At 39.1% G+C, this 17485-nt stretch overlaps 1 protein-coding gene across 2 annotated transcripts; it reads left to right on the forward strand.

Moving 5' to 3' along the window:
• The first annotated feature begins 9755 nt into the window (after positions 1-9755).
• mych (myelocytomatosis oncogene homolog) lies at positions 9756-17147 on the forward strand. 2 transcript variants are annotated; one of them, XM_020934460.2, is made up of 3 exons: positions 9756-10016; positions 13462-13996; positions 15424-17147. In XM_020934460.2, the coding sequence occupies exons 2-3, from the start codon at positions 13477-13479 to the stop codon at positions 16005-16007; spliced, it is 1104 nt and encodes a 367-aa protein (XP_020790119.1). In that variant the 5' UTR covers positions 9756-10016; positions 13462-13476; the 3' UTR covers positions 16008-17147. The 2 variants fall into 2 exon arrangements, with proteins under 2 accessions (XP_020790119.1, XP_020790120.1); XM_020934461.2 differs by lacking the exon at positions 9756-10016 and adding an exon at positions 11706-11938.
• Positions 17148-17485: the final 338 nt, after the last annotated feature.

Raw genomic sequence — 17485 nt, forward strand, 5'->3', positions numbered from 1 at the left:
TACTGCTACTACTACTACTACTACTACTACTACTACTACTACTACTACTACTACTACGCTGCTGCTACTACTACTACTACTACTACTGCTACTACTGCTACTGCTGCTACTACTACTACTACTACTACTACTACTACTACTACTACTGCTACTGCTGCTACTACTGCTACTACTACTACTACTACTACTACTGCTACTACTGCTACTACTACTACTACTACTACTACTACTACTACTGCTACTACTACTACTACTACTACTACACTACTACTACTACTACTACTACTACTACTACTACTACTACTACTACTACTACTACTACTACTACTACTGCTACTACTGCTACTACTACTACTACTACTACTACTACTACTACTACTACTACTACTGCTACTACTACTACTACTACTGCTACTACTGCTACTACTACTACTACTGCTACTACTACTACTACTACTACTACTACTACTACTGCTACTACTACTACTACTACTACTACTACTACTACTATACTACTACTACTACTACTACTACTACTACTACTACTACTACTACTACTACTGCTACTTCTAATGTACTCTGCAAATTAAAGCTACTATCAATTATTTACTGGAAGTACCACAAAACTACAAGGCTACTACTGTCACAGTAATATATCTTACTCATACAAAATACTACTACTACTACTACTACTACTACTACTACTACTTCTCCTACTACTACTACTACTACTTCTACTACTACTACTATTTCTACACTTCTACTTCTACTACTACCACTACTAATCTGCAAATCAAAGCTACTAATGATTTATTAGTAGCTACAAGGTACTGTCACATTAAGAAATACTACTACTACTACTACTACTACTACTACTACTACTACTACTACTACTTCTCAGCTTTTTTCCAAGTTTATCTATAGTTTAATTATCCCCACTACTACGCCAAAGTACATTTCTCAGCTTGTCATTACTTCTCAAACTCATCTCATCAACTTTTTTTCCCCTGAGTTTTTTTTTTTTTTTTTTTTTTCCCGTGAGCACAGATCCGCTCGCGGCTCAGACCTCGTGGAGTCCGGGTTCAGCGGGTGCGTGTCTTTAAAGGCCAGTAGTTCTACATGACGACGTGGTAATCTGAGTACAGGGAGGAGGAGACCGAGGAGAGGAGGCCGGCTCTGCGGACTAAAACAGGACTAAACCTAAACCAGGACTAAACCAGGACTACAACAGGTCTAAACCAGGACTACAACAGGTCTAAACCAGGACTAAAACAGGCTAAGGACTAAACAACAGGACTAAACCAGGACTACAACAGGTCTAAACCAGGACTACAACAGGTCTAAACCAGGACTAAACAGGACTAAAACAGGACTAAACCAGGACTAAACCAGGACTACAACAGGTCTAAACCAGGACTACAACAGGTCTAAACCAGGACTAAACCAAGACTACAACAGGACTAAACCAGGACTACAACAGGTCTAAACCAGGACTAAACCAGGTCTAAAACAGGACTAAAACAGGACTAAACCAGAAACTAAACCAGTACTAAAACAGGTCTAAACCAGGACTAAAACAGGATTAAACTAAACCAGGACTTAAACCAGGACTAAAACAGGTCTAAAACTAGGACTAAAACAGGACTAAACCAGGACTAAACCAGGATTAAACCAGGTCTAAACCCAGGTCTAAAAAAAGGACTAAAACAGGACTAAACCAGGACTAAACCAGGATTAAACCAGGTCTAAACCCAGGTCTAAAAAAGGACTAAAACAGGACTTAAACCAGGACTTAAACCAGGTCTAAACCAGGTCTAAACCAGGACTAAAACAGGATTAAACCAGGACTAAACCAGGACTAAACCAGGATTAAACCAGGTCTAACCCAGGTCTAAAAAAGGACTAAAACAGGACTAAACCAGAACTAAACCAGTACTAAAACAGGACTAAACCAGGACTAAAACAGGATTAAACCAGGACTAAACCAGGATTAAACCAGGTCTAACCCAGGTCTAAAAAAGGACTAAAACAGGACTAAACCAGAACTAAACCAGTACTAAAACAGGACTAAACCAGGACTAAAACTGGGCTAAACCAGAATTAAACCAGTTCTAAAACAGGACTAAAACAGGTCTAAACCAGGACTAAAACAGGAATAAAACTGGACTAAACCAGTATTAAACCAGTTCTAAAACAGGACTAAAACAGGTATAAACCAGGTCTAAAACAGTTCTAAAGCAGGACTAAAAACAGGACTGTGGAGAGGAGCAGAGGAGGCCGGGTCTGCGGAGAGGAGAGGGCCGGGTCTGCGGAGAGGAGAGGGCCGGGTCTGCGGAGAGGAGAGGGCCGGGTCTGCGGAGAGGAGAGGGCCGGGTCTGCGGAGAGGAGAGGGCCGGGTCTGCGGAGAGGAGAGGGCCGGGTCTGCGGAGAGGAGAGGGCCGGGTCTGTGGAGAGGAGAGGGCCGGGTCTGGCTGGTGAAACTGGGTGTAATCGTGTGAAGTGAAGCACCGACGTGGCTCTGGTTCTGTCTCTCTGCTCTGTGTGAAAGTCAAACATGGATCACGTGGGAGCGAGAGCAGAGGTGACTGGGTCTAAACACTCGCACACATATTTACACCATTATGTCACACTAATACTCGTATTTTAAAGGTCCTATATTACGCAAAATAAACTGTACTACTACTACTACTATTACTGTGTTCTGTAAATTAAAGATACTGCAAATTATTCACTGCTTGTACTCCAAAACTCCAAGGCTACTCCTGTCACATTAAGACATCTGACTCATACAAACTACTACTACTACTACTACTACTACTACTACTACTGCTACTACTACTACTACTACTACTACTACTGCTACTACTACTACTACTACTACTACTACTACTACTACTAGCTACTACTACTACTACTACTACTACTACTACTACTGCTACTTGCTACTACTACTACTGATCCGGAGTCATGTTATTAAGATTAACACCGTTTATAATCAACCAGGACTAAACCAGGACTAAAACAGGTCTAAAACAGTCTAAACCAGGACTAAAACCAGGACTAAACAGGACTAAACAGGTCTAAAACAGGACTAAAACAGGACTAAAAAAACCAGGATTAAAACAGGACTAAAACAGGACTAAACCAGGACTAAACAGGTCTAAAACAGGACTAAACCAGGACTAAAACAGGTCTAAATCAGGACTAAACCAGGACTAAAAACAGGTCTAAACAGGATTAAAACAGGACTAAACCAGGACTAAAACAGGACTAAACCATGTCTAAACCAGGACTAAAACAGGTCTAAACCAGGACTAAAACAGGACTAAACCAGGACTAAAACAGGTCTAAAACCAGGACTAAACTAAAACTAGGACTAAACCAGGACTAAAACAGGTCTAAACCAGGACTAAACAGGTCTAAACCAAGGACTAAACCAGGAACTAAAACAGGACTAAACCAGTCTAAAAACCAGGACTAAACCAGGACTAAAACAGGTCTAAACCAGGTCTAAATCAGGACTAAACCAGGACTAAACCAGGTCTAAAACAGGACTAAAACAGGACTAAACCAGGACTAAAACAGGTCTAAAACAGGACTAAAACAGGTCTAAATCAGGACTAAGACAGGTCTAAAAAAAAGGACTAAACCAGGACTAAACCAGGACAGGACGCAGAGGTGACTGGGTCTAAAAACTGATACAGATATTTGCAAGTTTATATAATTTTAATTCTGATATTTTAAAGGTTCTATATTACACAACATAAACTCTACGACCTGGACTTGTGTTTTGTTTCATTCACATGTTTGAGTAAATCTTTATTATTCGTCTGTCTGCATCTCCAAAGCTCAAAATGCTCTGTTCCACCTTGTGATGTCATCAAGTTAACGGCTACTTTTAACCTTTTGTTCAGTGGAGATCAGCAACTCCAGGGCTGAAATGATCCCAGTGAAGGCGTGCGGAGTTTAAAAACACGGTGGAGCACGTCCTGTATTAAGACGTGACATCACAAGGTGGAACAGAGTGTTTCCAGTTTGAGCGAAGAACTCAAAAGTGAGAAAATGACAGCGCAGAGCATGATTCAGTCACTCCACACTCACAATCTGCACCCACATGCACCCACACACACACACACACACACACACACACACACACACACACACACACACACACACACACACACACACACACACTTTCATACTAGGCAATGAGGGTGAAGTGTCTTGCCTATGGACACAATGACTCCCATCCAAGTCCTGCCCAGGCCCAGTCCTGCTGAGCCTCTGAGATCTGACGGGATCAGGCCTTGACAAATCGATACGGCCACAAAGTTCAGGCCTGTTTTAGTCCTAGTTTAGTCCTGGTTTAGTCCTGATTTAGTTTTTAGACCTGGTTTAGTCCTGATTTAGTCCTGGTTTAGACCTGGTTTAGACCTGGTTTAGTCCTGGTTTAGTCCTGATTTAGACCTGGTTTAGACCTGGTTTAGTCCTGGTTTAGTCCTTTAGTCCTGGTTTAGTCCTGGTTTAGTCCTGATTTAGACCTGGTTTAGTCCTGGTTTTAGTCCTGATTTAGTCCTGGTTTAGACCTGGTTTAGACCTGGTTTAGTCCTCTTTTAGTCCTGATTTAGACCTGGTTTAGTCCTGGTTTAGTCCTCTTTTAGTCCTGGTTTAGTCCTGATTTAATCCTGGTTTAGTCCTGGTTTAGTCCTCTTTTAGTCCTGATTTAGTCCTGGTTTAGTCCTCGTTTAGACCTCCTGGTTCAGTCCTGGTTTAGTCCTGATTTAGACCTGGTTTAGTCCTGGTTTAGTCTGGGTAAAGTCCTGGTTTAACCCTGGTTCAGTCCTGGTTTAGTCCTGATTTAGACCTGTTTTGCTCCTGGTATAGTCCTCGTTTAGTCCTGGTTTAGTCCTGGTTTAGACCTCCTGGTTCAGTCCTGGTTTAGTCCTGATTTAGACCTGGTTTAGACCTGGTTTAGTCCTGGTTTAGTCCTGGTTAAGTCCTGGTTTAGTCCTGATTTAGACCTGGTTTAGACCTGGTTTAGTCCTGGTTTAGTCCTGGTTCAGTCCTGGTTTAGTCCTGGTTTAGTCCTGATTTAGACCTGGTTTAGTCCTGGTTTAGTCCTGGTTTAGTCCTGGTTCAGTCCTGGTTTAGTCCTGGTTTAGTCCTGATTTAGACCTGTTTTGCTCCTGGTATAGTCCTGGTTCAGTCCTGGTTTAGTCCTGATTTAGACCTGGTTTACACCTGCTATAGTACTGTTTTAATCCTGTTTTAATCCTAGTTCAGTCCTGGTTCAGTCCTGATTTAGTCCTGGTTTAATCCTGGTTCACATGTTGTTTTCTAAACACCGTTAACTTGAATAACATCGACGTCGTGTAGGGAGTATTATCCGCTGAACATCTCTAAAACACGAGAAACTTCAGCAAAACAAACTCCAGGCTTAAAGCTCACAAGAGTTCACTTTCCGTCATAAATCCTCTTAATGAGCTCCCCGGGGGACAGTCTGCGCTAATTGTGGACCCCGGGCCGCAGATACAAATACAAAAAAAACTATTAGGGATTTCCAAAACAGTCACGGTTTAACTCCAGCTGGTGGTGCAGGGACGGCTTCCGGCTCACCCCTCTGCGTTTATTCATCTCCGTGACTCAACAGGTGACTCAGACCAAGTGACAGATGTAAGACTAACTGCTCATTGTATCACAGCACAATGTAAATAACTGAAAGTAGGACACGCGCCAAAACTGCTCCTGCCTGAAAAAACAACAGGAAAAGCGGTTGACTTCCAATATAATCTTACATAAGTTTCATTTTTACTGCTACTTCCATTGTATTTCACTGAATCCGAGGTAGAGAAGTCAACATTTAGATGGGAAATGAATTGTTTAATTTCCCGCTTTTCAATGTTTAACTCAGACTGAATTTTAGTTGCTGAATTTTGAAGAATACGTTACATTACTTCAAATTACATTACTCAAGTGGAAGTGCAAAGTTGTGGTACTAGAAATTACTCAAAGTACTGCTCAAGTAAAAGCAGCTGCGTAACTTTTCTGGTGGAGGGTTCGTCAAACGCTTTTCTAAAATGGAGATGTTATTGTTTTGTCTGGAAGGTTTCGCAGTGTGGCATTAAAACTTTCTATCTTCACGGAGACCGAACCAGAGCAAGATACAGGTCAGATCTGTGGAGAGGCGACCCCGCTTACAGTCAGAATGTCTGTTTTTTGAGGTGCTTTTGAGCTGTAAAACCACCTGTAATCGAATAAATATAAAGTGTTAATAAAAACAAGCAGGAGAGGGATGCCCAACCAAAAAGTTACACAGTTCAGCTTTAAAGAGTAACTGTTGGAATGTAATATCTGATTTACAATTTAGTTTAGTTTAAGTTTAAGTTTAGTTTAGTTTAAGTTAATATAATATGAAAGACAAAACACTAAATAATGCACAAAAATCTGGCATTTTTTAACAAGTTTGACACAAAAATTAAAGGAATGGAAATTATAATTTTATAGTAGATTAGAATACTATATATACTATAAATAACTTTTACTAAGTTAGTAAAAATATACTTTGAGGAAAGTGCAATTTCTTAAAGTTACTTAAATAAATGTAAGAAATGTAAGTACCAGTACTACTCACCTGTGCATTATATATATATATATATATATATATATATATATATATATATATATATGTGATGTTTGAGCTGCTGTGTCCAAATAATTTCCCTTGTGGATCAATAAAGTTTGTCTAAATCTATGTCTATGAGTACTAAAAATAAATAAAAAATATTTTAATTTTCAAATTGTTTATGTAGTAGATTAAAACTGTGTTTTAAAATGTATAATTTAGCTTTTTACACCACCTAAGCCTGTCTCTTCACCTTAAAATACTCCCTACAACTGTTGATAATCCTAACAAAACTCTCCCTTATGTAACAGATATATAACATAACCTATATAACATTTATATAATTGTGTCTTATTTGACACAACTCTTTTGCTATCTTTTTTACTACTTATTTAGAATTTATTATTACCATTTATATTTTTTTTACACCTTGTTATTATTTTATATATATGATGTTTGAGCTACTATAAAAAAAATAAAAAATAAAAAAATTCAAATAAATTAATTACAAATCGTTTATGTGAACTAAAATCGTCTTTTAAACCGTATAATTTCACTTATTACACTGCTCAGACTGTCTCTTCACCTTAAAAACCTCCTCCCATCTCCCTAAAAACACTATTTAAACATAAAATACTAGTTTGTACCCACAACATTCCTCCATAATGACCTACAATAATTTCACTTATTACACCACTTATTACTCCCTACAACTGTACAACAACTCACCCTTATGTACAGATAATACTCCTAACTGTACAACAACTCACCTAATGTAAAATAATACTCCCTACAACTGTACAACAACTCACCCTTATGTAACAGATAATACTCCCTACAACTGTACAACAAACTCACCTTTATGTAACAGATAATACTCCCTACAACTGTACAACAACTCACTTTATGTAACAGATAATACTCCCTACAACTGTACAACAACTACAACAACTCACCCTTATGTAACAGATAATACTCCCTACAACTGTACAACAACTCACCTTTATGTAACAGATAATACTCCCTACAACTGTACAACAACTCACCTTTATGTAACAGATAATAATCTTATGTCCTCTTTTCTTTTTATTACTTTTCTATTTTATTTTGACTTGCACATATACATTTATATAATTATGCTACTTATTTGTAATGTATTATTACTCATCATATTTTTTACTCTTTATTATAATATTTTGTGATGTGTGAGAAATTATTTGTGGATCAATAAAGTTTATCCATGTCTAAGAGTATTACCCACCTGTACATTAAATAGGGTGACCAGATATTTAAAAAAAAATCTTTTAAACCATATAATTTAGCTTATTACATAGTCTAAGACTGTCCGTTTCACCTTAAAATACTCCCTACAACTGTCGATAATACTCCCTACAACTGTACAACTCACCCTTATGTAACATATATAACATAACCTATATAACATTTATGTAACTGTGCCTTATTTGACATGTTTAGAATTTATTATTACCAATCATATTGTTTACTCTGTTATTATATTGTGATGTGTGAGCTCCTACAATTAAAAATATTTTTAATAAAAGAATTACAAATCATTTATGTGGACTAAAATCGTCTTTTAAACTTTATAATTTCGCTTATTACACTGTTTAGGCTGTCTCTTGACCTTAAAATACTCCTTACAACTGTACAACAACTCACCCTTATATATAACATAACATATATAACATTTATATAATTGTGCCTATGTTTTTGCTACTTATGAATTATTACCATTTATATGTATTTATGTTATTTATTTATGTTATATTTTTAATAAATGAATTACAAATCGTTTCTGTAGACTAAAATCATCTTTTGAATTGTAAAATTGTAAAACTGTTGATAATACTCCCTACAATTGTACTTCAACTCACCCTTATGTAACATATATAACATAACCTATATAACATTTATATAATTGTGTCTTATTTGACACCAGTCTCTTGCTATGTTTTTGTTACTTATTTAGAATTTATTCTAAATAATAATCATTTTTTTCCCCATTTTTTTCTGTTATTATATTATATTGTGACGTGTGAGCGACTAAAAATAAAAATATTTCCAAATAAATTTATTACAATCGTTTTTGTAGACGAAAATCGTTTTTTAAACCGTATAATTTCGCTTCTTACACTGCTTCGACTGTCTCTTCACCTTAAAATACTCCCTACAACTGCTGATAATACTCCCTACAACTGTACTTCAACTCTCCCTTATGTAACATATATATAACCTAACCTATATAACATTTATATAATTGTGTCTTATTTGACACCAGTCTCTTGCTATGTTTTTGTTACTTATTTAGAATTTATTCTAAATAATAATCAAATTTTTTCACATTTTTTTTCTGTTATTATATCATTTTGTGACGTGTGAGCGACTAAAAATAAAAATATTTCCAAATAAATTAATTACAATCGTTTCTGTAGACTAAAATCGTCTTTTAAACCGTATAATTTCGTTTATTACACTGCTTCGACTGTCTCTTCACCTTAAAAACCTCCTCCCATCTCCTTTAAAACACACTATTTAAACATAAAATACTAGTTTGTACCCACAACATTCCTCCATAATGACCTACAAACTGCTTCATCTTCTGTTCTCTGTGACTCACTGGAGCGTCAGAGTGACCGCCCGGCTCCGCGCTCCACATTTCTGCGGTGTTTGGGTGTCTCCGCTCGGGACCGGAGGGAGGGAGGGAGGAGGGAGACCGGACCGGAGGGAGGGGCGGGCGCTGGCGGTGAGACGAGCCGGGCCTGGTGCAGCGACAGACGGGTCCGCTGCGGAGAGACACCCGGCGTCTCCTCCCCTCCGCCGTCCACGTGTTGTTTCTGTCCCGAATTTTACCGCCATCGTTTTCCAGGAATCCTCCCCCTGCGTCGTATCACTCCGCGGTGAAGACGAACTAGTCCCGCGTTTTGAAGCGAAAATTCCCCGCGATATCCCACAGAGTCAATTTCCCGCTCGGATCTGTTCGCCATTTCACGCTAAAACCTTAATAATAACATAAGATTGGTGTGTCATGAGGATTTGGGAGCGGGTTTTAAAGTTTTGGCGCGATTTTGAGCCGGCGGATGCGCACCAACTCGGCCGCGGTATATAAACAAAGAAGCCGACGCGGCCACACCTCTAGTCTCAGTTGGAGTGCGTCGTAGCGGCGTCGCGCACGGAGGAGGAACCCCAGGCCGGCGTAATTCAGCAGCCACTCCACAAACCATGCGTCCGCGCCTCAACTTCTACTTAACACGCAAGAAATCGCACCCGAAGACTCTTTTCTAACCGAGGACCTAAAAAAAAACAAAAAACCTTGCATTTGGACGCGTTTCCGGCGATTACCCACGACGTTTTCATCTGTCCATCTGTTTTTACGGTAAGTGCGTAGTAATGCTTTTTTCTCCATTCATTCTCCAAGTTGCAGCTTTTACGCACGCACGCCGCTCGTTCCTGTGTCAACCTTAAAACGAAATGTCACGATGCACGGTGTTTTTTGGTGTGAAATATTCTTAAGAGCTTTGTGCATGCGGGTTTCACGTGGGTTACGCACTGCCCACGCTGCTTTAAAGGACCTGGAGGACCCACACAGCGCCACGCCGCAAACCTTTGAGTTATTGCAAGGACTTTGAAGCCGATTGCACCATGCGTTTCTTACACTGAATGACATTTACAGCATCGTAAATCGATTTGCATTGCTGTCAGAGTGTGTTTTAATGCGATTTCACATGTTTTAATTATGTGGTTTGAATATTTAATTTGAGTTTTAATCGCGTTGTCATGTCAAATCGTGCGTAAAAATGCGCGTAATTTGGTTTTAATGGCGTCTTGCGATGCTCAAATGTGATTTTCGCTGCTTTTTTCACGATCTATAGGCAGAAAAATGGTGACTTGGCCACGCCACACTGCCGCTTTGTTCTCGCATACCATAGGACTCTATATAGGTCCCGTTGCATTCCCCCGTCTCCGTGCCGGCTCTGCGTACCCCGATTGAACCTTAAAACCGAACTTATCTGATTGTTTTGGCGTAACAAAGCGTGTATGCATTGTTTTTTTCACGTGCCATCACGCTGCTCTTTTGTACAAACTTGTGAAAGTGGAATCCTGCGGTGAGGGATGCGGGCCATGTGTTGGAACAGCGGTCGGGATTTTTTTTTTTTTTTTTTTTTTTTTTTTTTTTTAAAGACAGGAAAAAGGGCGAAGAAAGTTGCCCGTAGTGTGGCCAAAAGGCACGCGTTTTTCCCACTAAATATTTGCACTCGACATTTTTTTTGCAGATTATATAAGCGACGTAATGCAACGCTCTATATTCTAGTGCATTGGTGTTGGTCTTATGCAATGGTTTTGTAAGGACTTTTACTGTCTGTATTGAGCAACAGAGATTTTATTCATTTATTACAACTGATTTAATGAATTTCAAACGTTGGATTTTGCGCAAATTATATGAGATGCGTAAATAAAAAAATAACTTAGATTTTTAGTTATGTACGATAAATATTATGCAAATAAATGGGCAAAATGTTGCTTTTTAGTTAAAATTACGCTTGTATTTTCTGCACAAATGATAATACTTTGATTAATTTGTGTTATGAATTTTTTTTTGGCATTTTTACACAATTAAGTGTCATGTAATCAGTTGCATAAAGTGCTTTTTTGTAACTGGAAAACCCATATTTGCCTTTTTGCACTGTGCTCCAATCCTGCACCGCTTTTCCACACGCCGCATTCCTGCTCCTACTTAGAATTCTTTGGAGATTTATTTAAAGTTCTGGGGGGGGTGGGAGCATCGTTTCACTTTCTCAGAAGCCGGTGTCGAATTTCTGGACCCAGCTGTTCCGATGTCGTCATGGCCGGTTTTCAGAAAAGGGGGCCCCTGCTTCTTTTCTTTTTTTTTTTTTCCTTTTCTTTTTTTTTTTTCTACTTTTTTTCTTTTTTCCTTCCACTTCGCTTTCCTTCGGGGTGATTTGAGGACTTCTCCGCTGCTTAATGGGGGCGGGGCTTCGCAGAAGTGACGCGGCGCGGTGGGCGGGGCTCGGTGATGTAAACAAGACTAAAAGCGGCGCGGTGGAGCACGCTCGATTCAGTCTTGAGGTAACTTTCACTACAACTCGTACCAACACCAACGCTGCTGCTGCTTTCTGCTGACTGGATAATTATTTTTTTTTTTGCACTTATCAACAAAGAACCTCAAAGGAGCACTACGCTTTACTCGCTGTCTCGCCTTTCGGTCGGATTTACGTTTCTAACACTACCTCACACTTGGATACGAGTTTCTCCGGCTTTTGTTACCTCCTGTAAAAGGTAATTGAGTCCTGACATCCGTGGATGCTTAAATTTGAGCTATTTTTGCGATTTTATTTCTTAAAACTCACAATTCTTCATTTATTTGTCTTTTTAATTGCATTAAACATTACAAACTACTACTTGCATACTATAAAATTTCCACATTTCTTCCGTAAATTGAGTTTTGACATCTGTGGAAGTGATTTGGGTGCTTAAATTTTAGCCATTTTTACAATTTTATTTTCTATTACTGAAAATTATTATTATTTTTTTTGTATGATTTTAACACTTATGTGGCTTTTTAATTGTGTTTAACTTTACAAACCACTACTTGCATACTACAAAATTTCCACATTTCTTTCATAAATTGAGTTTTGACGTCTGTGAAAGTGAACTGTGCGTTTAAATCTTAGCTGTTTTTATAATTTTATTTCTTTTAAACTTTATTGATTCCTTATTTTTTTTACAATTTTAACACTTATTTGACTTTTTAATTATGTGTAACACTAAAAAACACTACTTTTATATAATAAAACTTCCACATTTCTTCCACAAATGTATTTAGTGTTTAGTTTACACATTTTTTGGAATGAATTTAGATTTTTATTTACTTTGGTGTTAAAAAATTATATATTTACCGAGTAGACTGAGGACTCTTGAGAGACAATGTGTTAAAACTGTATTTACAAATTGGTTTAAGTTGAGTTTGGTTTACGTTACAAACTGTATTGTTCAAAAAAAAAAATCTGCTTTTCAAGTATTTTGTGGTTTTAAATCGGCTTTGTGTGCCTGGTCTCTCTGCGTGAGGCTGGAAGCAGCATGGTGCCAGCCTCTGCTCTAGTTTCTCGACCAATTTTTTTCACGTGCACTTTTTGTGAATGAAGTTGCGAGTAGAGCGGCGCGGCGTAGTACAACGCCATGTTCCTCCCACGTGGGTCAAAACTGACAAGACAAACGGGTTTTACTTCAATTCAACGCAGTGGTCAGAGAATGAAATAACAATTGCCACTGAAAGCACATGGTTTATTTTGTGCAAGGAAATGTAAATAATGTTGGTTTGTCATTTTATTGAAACATGAACAAAGAGTTTGCCAGTGTTTCGGGTGTTGTTTTTTAGATTTCTTTCATTAAAGCTTCAATTTATTGTCACTGTATTGAGATTTCCTCCTATTTCATAAAAGAAAACTTCAACTTTTCACCGTGTTGCCAAATACTTCTTGTTTTTCAGCATTTTTTTCCTTCACTATCTTGAACAATCTCAAACAACTCCTGCATTTTTATTGAGCTGTAAACTTGCTCCAACCCCACTCCCTTCTTTTTTTACATCATTATCTTTGCCATGTTGACAAATATTTCGAGTTTTTCAGCATTTTTACTTCACCATCTCAGATATCGCCATTTTTTTGAGCTGTAGACATGCCCTAACCCCAAAGTTTTCAGCGTTTGTACTTAACCTATCCATCTTGAAACATCTCAGGCATCTCCTTCCTTCATTGAATGTAAACATGCTCTAAACTTTCTCCTCTTTCTTCTCTCCGCAGACCACAGTCGTCATCATGTTGCAAAGCTTCGGTCAGTCCCAGGACTGGCTTTACTCCGAGCCCCTGTTCGACGACGACTTCTACCAGAACTTGGTGAAAAACCTGGAATCTCTCCCCACCCCTCCGCAGTCCCCTCCCATGAAGCCCTCGGAAACCTCGGACTCCAAACCCCTGTCCAAGGAGGATCAGCTCAGCTACGTGTCCAACATCCTCCTGGAAGACTGCGACATGCAAGCACTTAACTGGAACTGTGACCTGTTCGAGGAGAAGGAGAGCAGTGGCGCGCAGTGCGAGGATGGGGCAGAGTATTTTCTCTGGAAGGAGTTTGGCAAGGGGTTCGACGAGAAGCTGGTCTCGTCCATGCTCAGCTCCAGCCCTCTTCTCTCGGACATTGACACCAGCATCTTCGAGGAGATCGCCGGCTCCACGCTCGACTGCCAGGCCCTGATGGAGAACACGCCGGAAGGAAGCGAAGCCACGTCAGACTACGGTTCCACCGGAGGAGAACTTTCAAACTACTCGTCTTCAGACTCTGGTAGGTTTGAGGACATTCACTCATTGTAATTGGACATTGGGGAACTACCAAAACGTTTTAGTGGTTGGGAAATGGTCACTTTATTTTTATTTTCTATCACACTTTTCCACCTTTCAGGGCTCAAAACGCTTTACATCTTGCCCAAGAACTTGTGTGGGAGCTGGAATCGAATTTAAATATGTCACAAACTTAAAATATTGACGTTAATGAAAAGTGTGTAGCTTTGAGTCGAATTAACACTTGTAGAGTTAAAACTGCCATTGCTTTTTTTTGTCATTCTACCTTCCTAATAGGAGAGGTGCCCAAGAAATATCTAGAAAATTATTTTTTGGCCATTATAACACTCTAAAATCCATTGTAAATTTACTAAATATACACGCGCACACACACGTTTTTACTCTACAAGTGTAAATCCGACTCAAAATTACCAAGGCATGTATATATATGTAAATTTACAGTGGATTTTAGAGTGTTATAATGGCAAAAAATTAAAAAAAAATTTTTTGGCCCCCTCTCCTATTAGGAAGTTACAATGACCAAAAAAAACAAAGGCAGTCTTAGTAAACTATGAGTCAAATTCACACTTGTAGAGTTAAAACGTGTGTGTGTCTATATTTAGCACATTTACTGTGGTGTTTAGATTGTTATAATGGCAAAAAAATGTAACTTTATAGATATTTTTTGACTCCTCTCCTCTGAGGAAAGTACGATGAGTAAAAAAAGTGAAATTTGAAATGTTCTGTAATTGGAAGGTGATATCTCTGGTATGTTTCCCATTGTTAGTACTTTGTCATGCCCCCCAGACAGTTTTATTCACACAGTCGAAGTATTTGCGTAAAGCCTCCGGAGGGGCATGACTCAGGCTGAAGCCGGCCTATTAAAAGCACGAGCCCCTGTAATGATTTGGTAGACTCACGCTTTTATGGGAAATCTGATCCAGCCCCAGTGCTCGGCTTAACGTGACTCATCAGGATCAGAGGAGTGAGTCAGACTTTGAGCCCGGCAACGCTGACCGGACCGGGCCCGAGCCTCACCTGCCGCCGTCCATCAAAACCCGCTCATGCCCTCGAGTCCCCGCCCTCGCCCACACATCTTTTCCAAGTCCAGATAAAGCGGTGTAAAATCCTAAACATTAACTGGATATTATCAGGAAAATAAAGGGAGTGTTGAGAAAGATAAGATTCCAAAGCGACGATTGCACAGGAAAATATAACAATGATTTTAAAAATGTAAATAATTAACAATAGTTTGAGTCACTGAATAAAAAAAATAGGTCTTTATTGCTCTCAAGAACCACTTGTAGGCCGAGCTGATCTTTGAACTTTCTAGAGCTTACTTTTTATCAAATGTTGATAGTTAAATGGATTAAGTCATGGTAATGAGACTTTACACCGAATTAACGAAACTATTTTTCTGTGCCACAACAGAGGAGGAGATCGACGTCGTGACGGTGGTCCGCTGCCCGTCTAGCCCCTCGCCTTTACCCTCGCTGGCCGACATCCGACAGCGAGAACAGGACGAGGCGGAGCAGCAGCGGCTCGCCCTGCAACGCCACAACGCCGAGATCCAGCAGCAGCACAACTACGCCGCGCCGTGCCCCGCCTCCCCGCCGCCGTCGCACGCCCACAAACGCTCCCGGGACGGATCGGCGCGCCACCACCACCACCGGAACTCCAGCTCGTCCTCCTCGTCGTTGTCCTCCTACGCCTCCTCGTCGCGCTTCGGCTCCAGGAACTCCACGGAAACGGAAGACGAGGAGGAGCGGCGGCGGACGCACAACGTGATGGAGCGACAGCGCCGGAACGAGCTCAAGAACTGCTTCATGCACCTGCGCGACAACGTGCCCGAGCTGACGCGCAACGAGAAGGCGTCGAAGGTGGTGATCCTGAAAAAGGCGCGGGACTGCATTTTCAACCTGGAGGACGAGGCGCACCGGCTGCAGAGGAAAAGGGACCAACTGCGAGCGCGTCAGGAGGAGCTAAAAGCTAGGCTCGCGCAACTACGAAGCTAATGGCGAACGCGCTAAAATGACTGTGTACAAAGACTCTGGGGAAACGGACTTGTAGTAATGACAGCCCAATCACAGGAAATAAAGTTTTTTTACAACTTTACAAACCAGTGATACATGGAGTAAAAGAGCAAAACTTATGTTATATACTGTAAATGTTGCCGTCTTAACTGTTAGCTTTCGTACGGTTAAAGTATTTGTTCGGATAAAGCTGCAAGTCAGTTTTATTTATAAAGTTGCTTATTTTTATATAACTATGCCAATAAATTTTGTATTGAAATGAGAAATGAGACTTCTAATCTTCATCGCATTTGCTTTCACAATTAAAATGTGCAAGATTTTTTTGTAAAAAAAAAAAAAAAAGCTTCAAAAACTCAGAATTTGTATCTGGAATGTGTAAAGAAAATAGAACAACATGTGGTTTAAGAATGTTAGATTTCAAATTGATATCTAAGAGTTAAAGATTTTATTTTATTTTATTTTTTTGGCCATTTAAAAACAAATGAATTGATTGGCCACAAATCATCATTGACATCTTATGAAGCTATATTAGAAATTGGAACAGTAAAAGTGAGATGAAAATGGATGAATTTCTAAAAATCTGTAAACAAAAATATATATACCCTGAGGTTAAAAGTTAATAATATTGTTCAAAATCTCACGTAATCTGAAACCTTTCTTCTACCTTTGCCTGTAAAACTGAACATTACCTCAGACATCTCTGTGCCTCGGTTTGAAGACTTGTAAATCAGTCTTTATTTTTTGGTGCTTGGGCTGAAGTTTTTGGGGAGAAACGGCGTAAGAAAAACTCGCGTACGCACAAATGACGGACATTTCAAGAAGTGAATATTTTTGGAAAAGATGGAGACACTCATTGCCTCAAATCATTCACATGCCTCGACTGCTGACTGTTGGATTCATGTTAAACAATTTTCACTTGGACTGAAAAAAGAAAAGCAGGAAATGCACAAATGTTTTGTTTTGTATAGAAGTCTTATGGTACAACATTTGGGATTTGAGTTTATAAATATATATATATAAAATAGTGGTTTGTATAAGTTGAATTATTTGCGTTTTAATGAGTAAAATTAAGTTGAAATAAATGCTGTTAGTAGGTTACGCCTACTTAATTTCCCACTGAAATTTTGACTTGGCCTGTTTCATGTTTAAAGGTCCAATATTACGACTTATATTAGGTTTTTGTGAGGTTTAAGACGTGTTTTAATGCGGTTACCTCATCAAAAACAAACCTGGAGTTGAGTTTTGTGATGTCACAAAGAGGTAGTTTTCAATTTAATAACTACTTTTACCTTTTGTTCAGTAGAGATTGGCCATTCCAGGGCTGTATGGAGTTTAAAATCACAGTAGAGCACTTTCTGTATTACTTCCAGAGTGTTTTTTTTGTATGATAGATGAACTCAGCCTAAAACGTCTATGAGTTTGTGTTTAAAAAAAAAAAAGATGAATTGCGAATTAAACAA

This window comes from Boleophthalmus pectinirostris, unplaced genomic scaffold (genome assembly GCF_026225935.1).
Source record: "Boleophthalmus pectinirostris isolate CB_2022bp ecotype Guang Dong unplaced genomic scaffold, ASM2622593v1 HiC_scaffold_3, whole genome shotgun sequence".
In the NCBI taxonomy this organism is placed as follows: Eukaryota; Metazoa; Chordata; class Actinopteri; order Gobiiformes; family Gobiidae; genus Boleophthalmus; species Boleophthalmus pectinirostris.

Bases quoted from the DNA above. Each gene is read 5' to 3' on its own strand.
- mych (XM_020934460.2), top strand. From the start codon at position 13,477: ATGTTGCAAAGCTTCGGTCAGTCCCAGGACTGGCTTTACTCCGAGCCC. The intron at 13,997-15,423 runs GTAGGTTTGAGG...GTGCCACAACAG, and splicing joins CTACTCGTCTTCAGACTCTG to AGGAGGAGATCGACGTCGTG.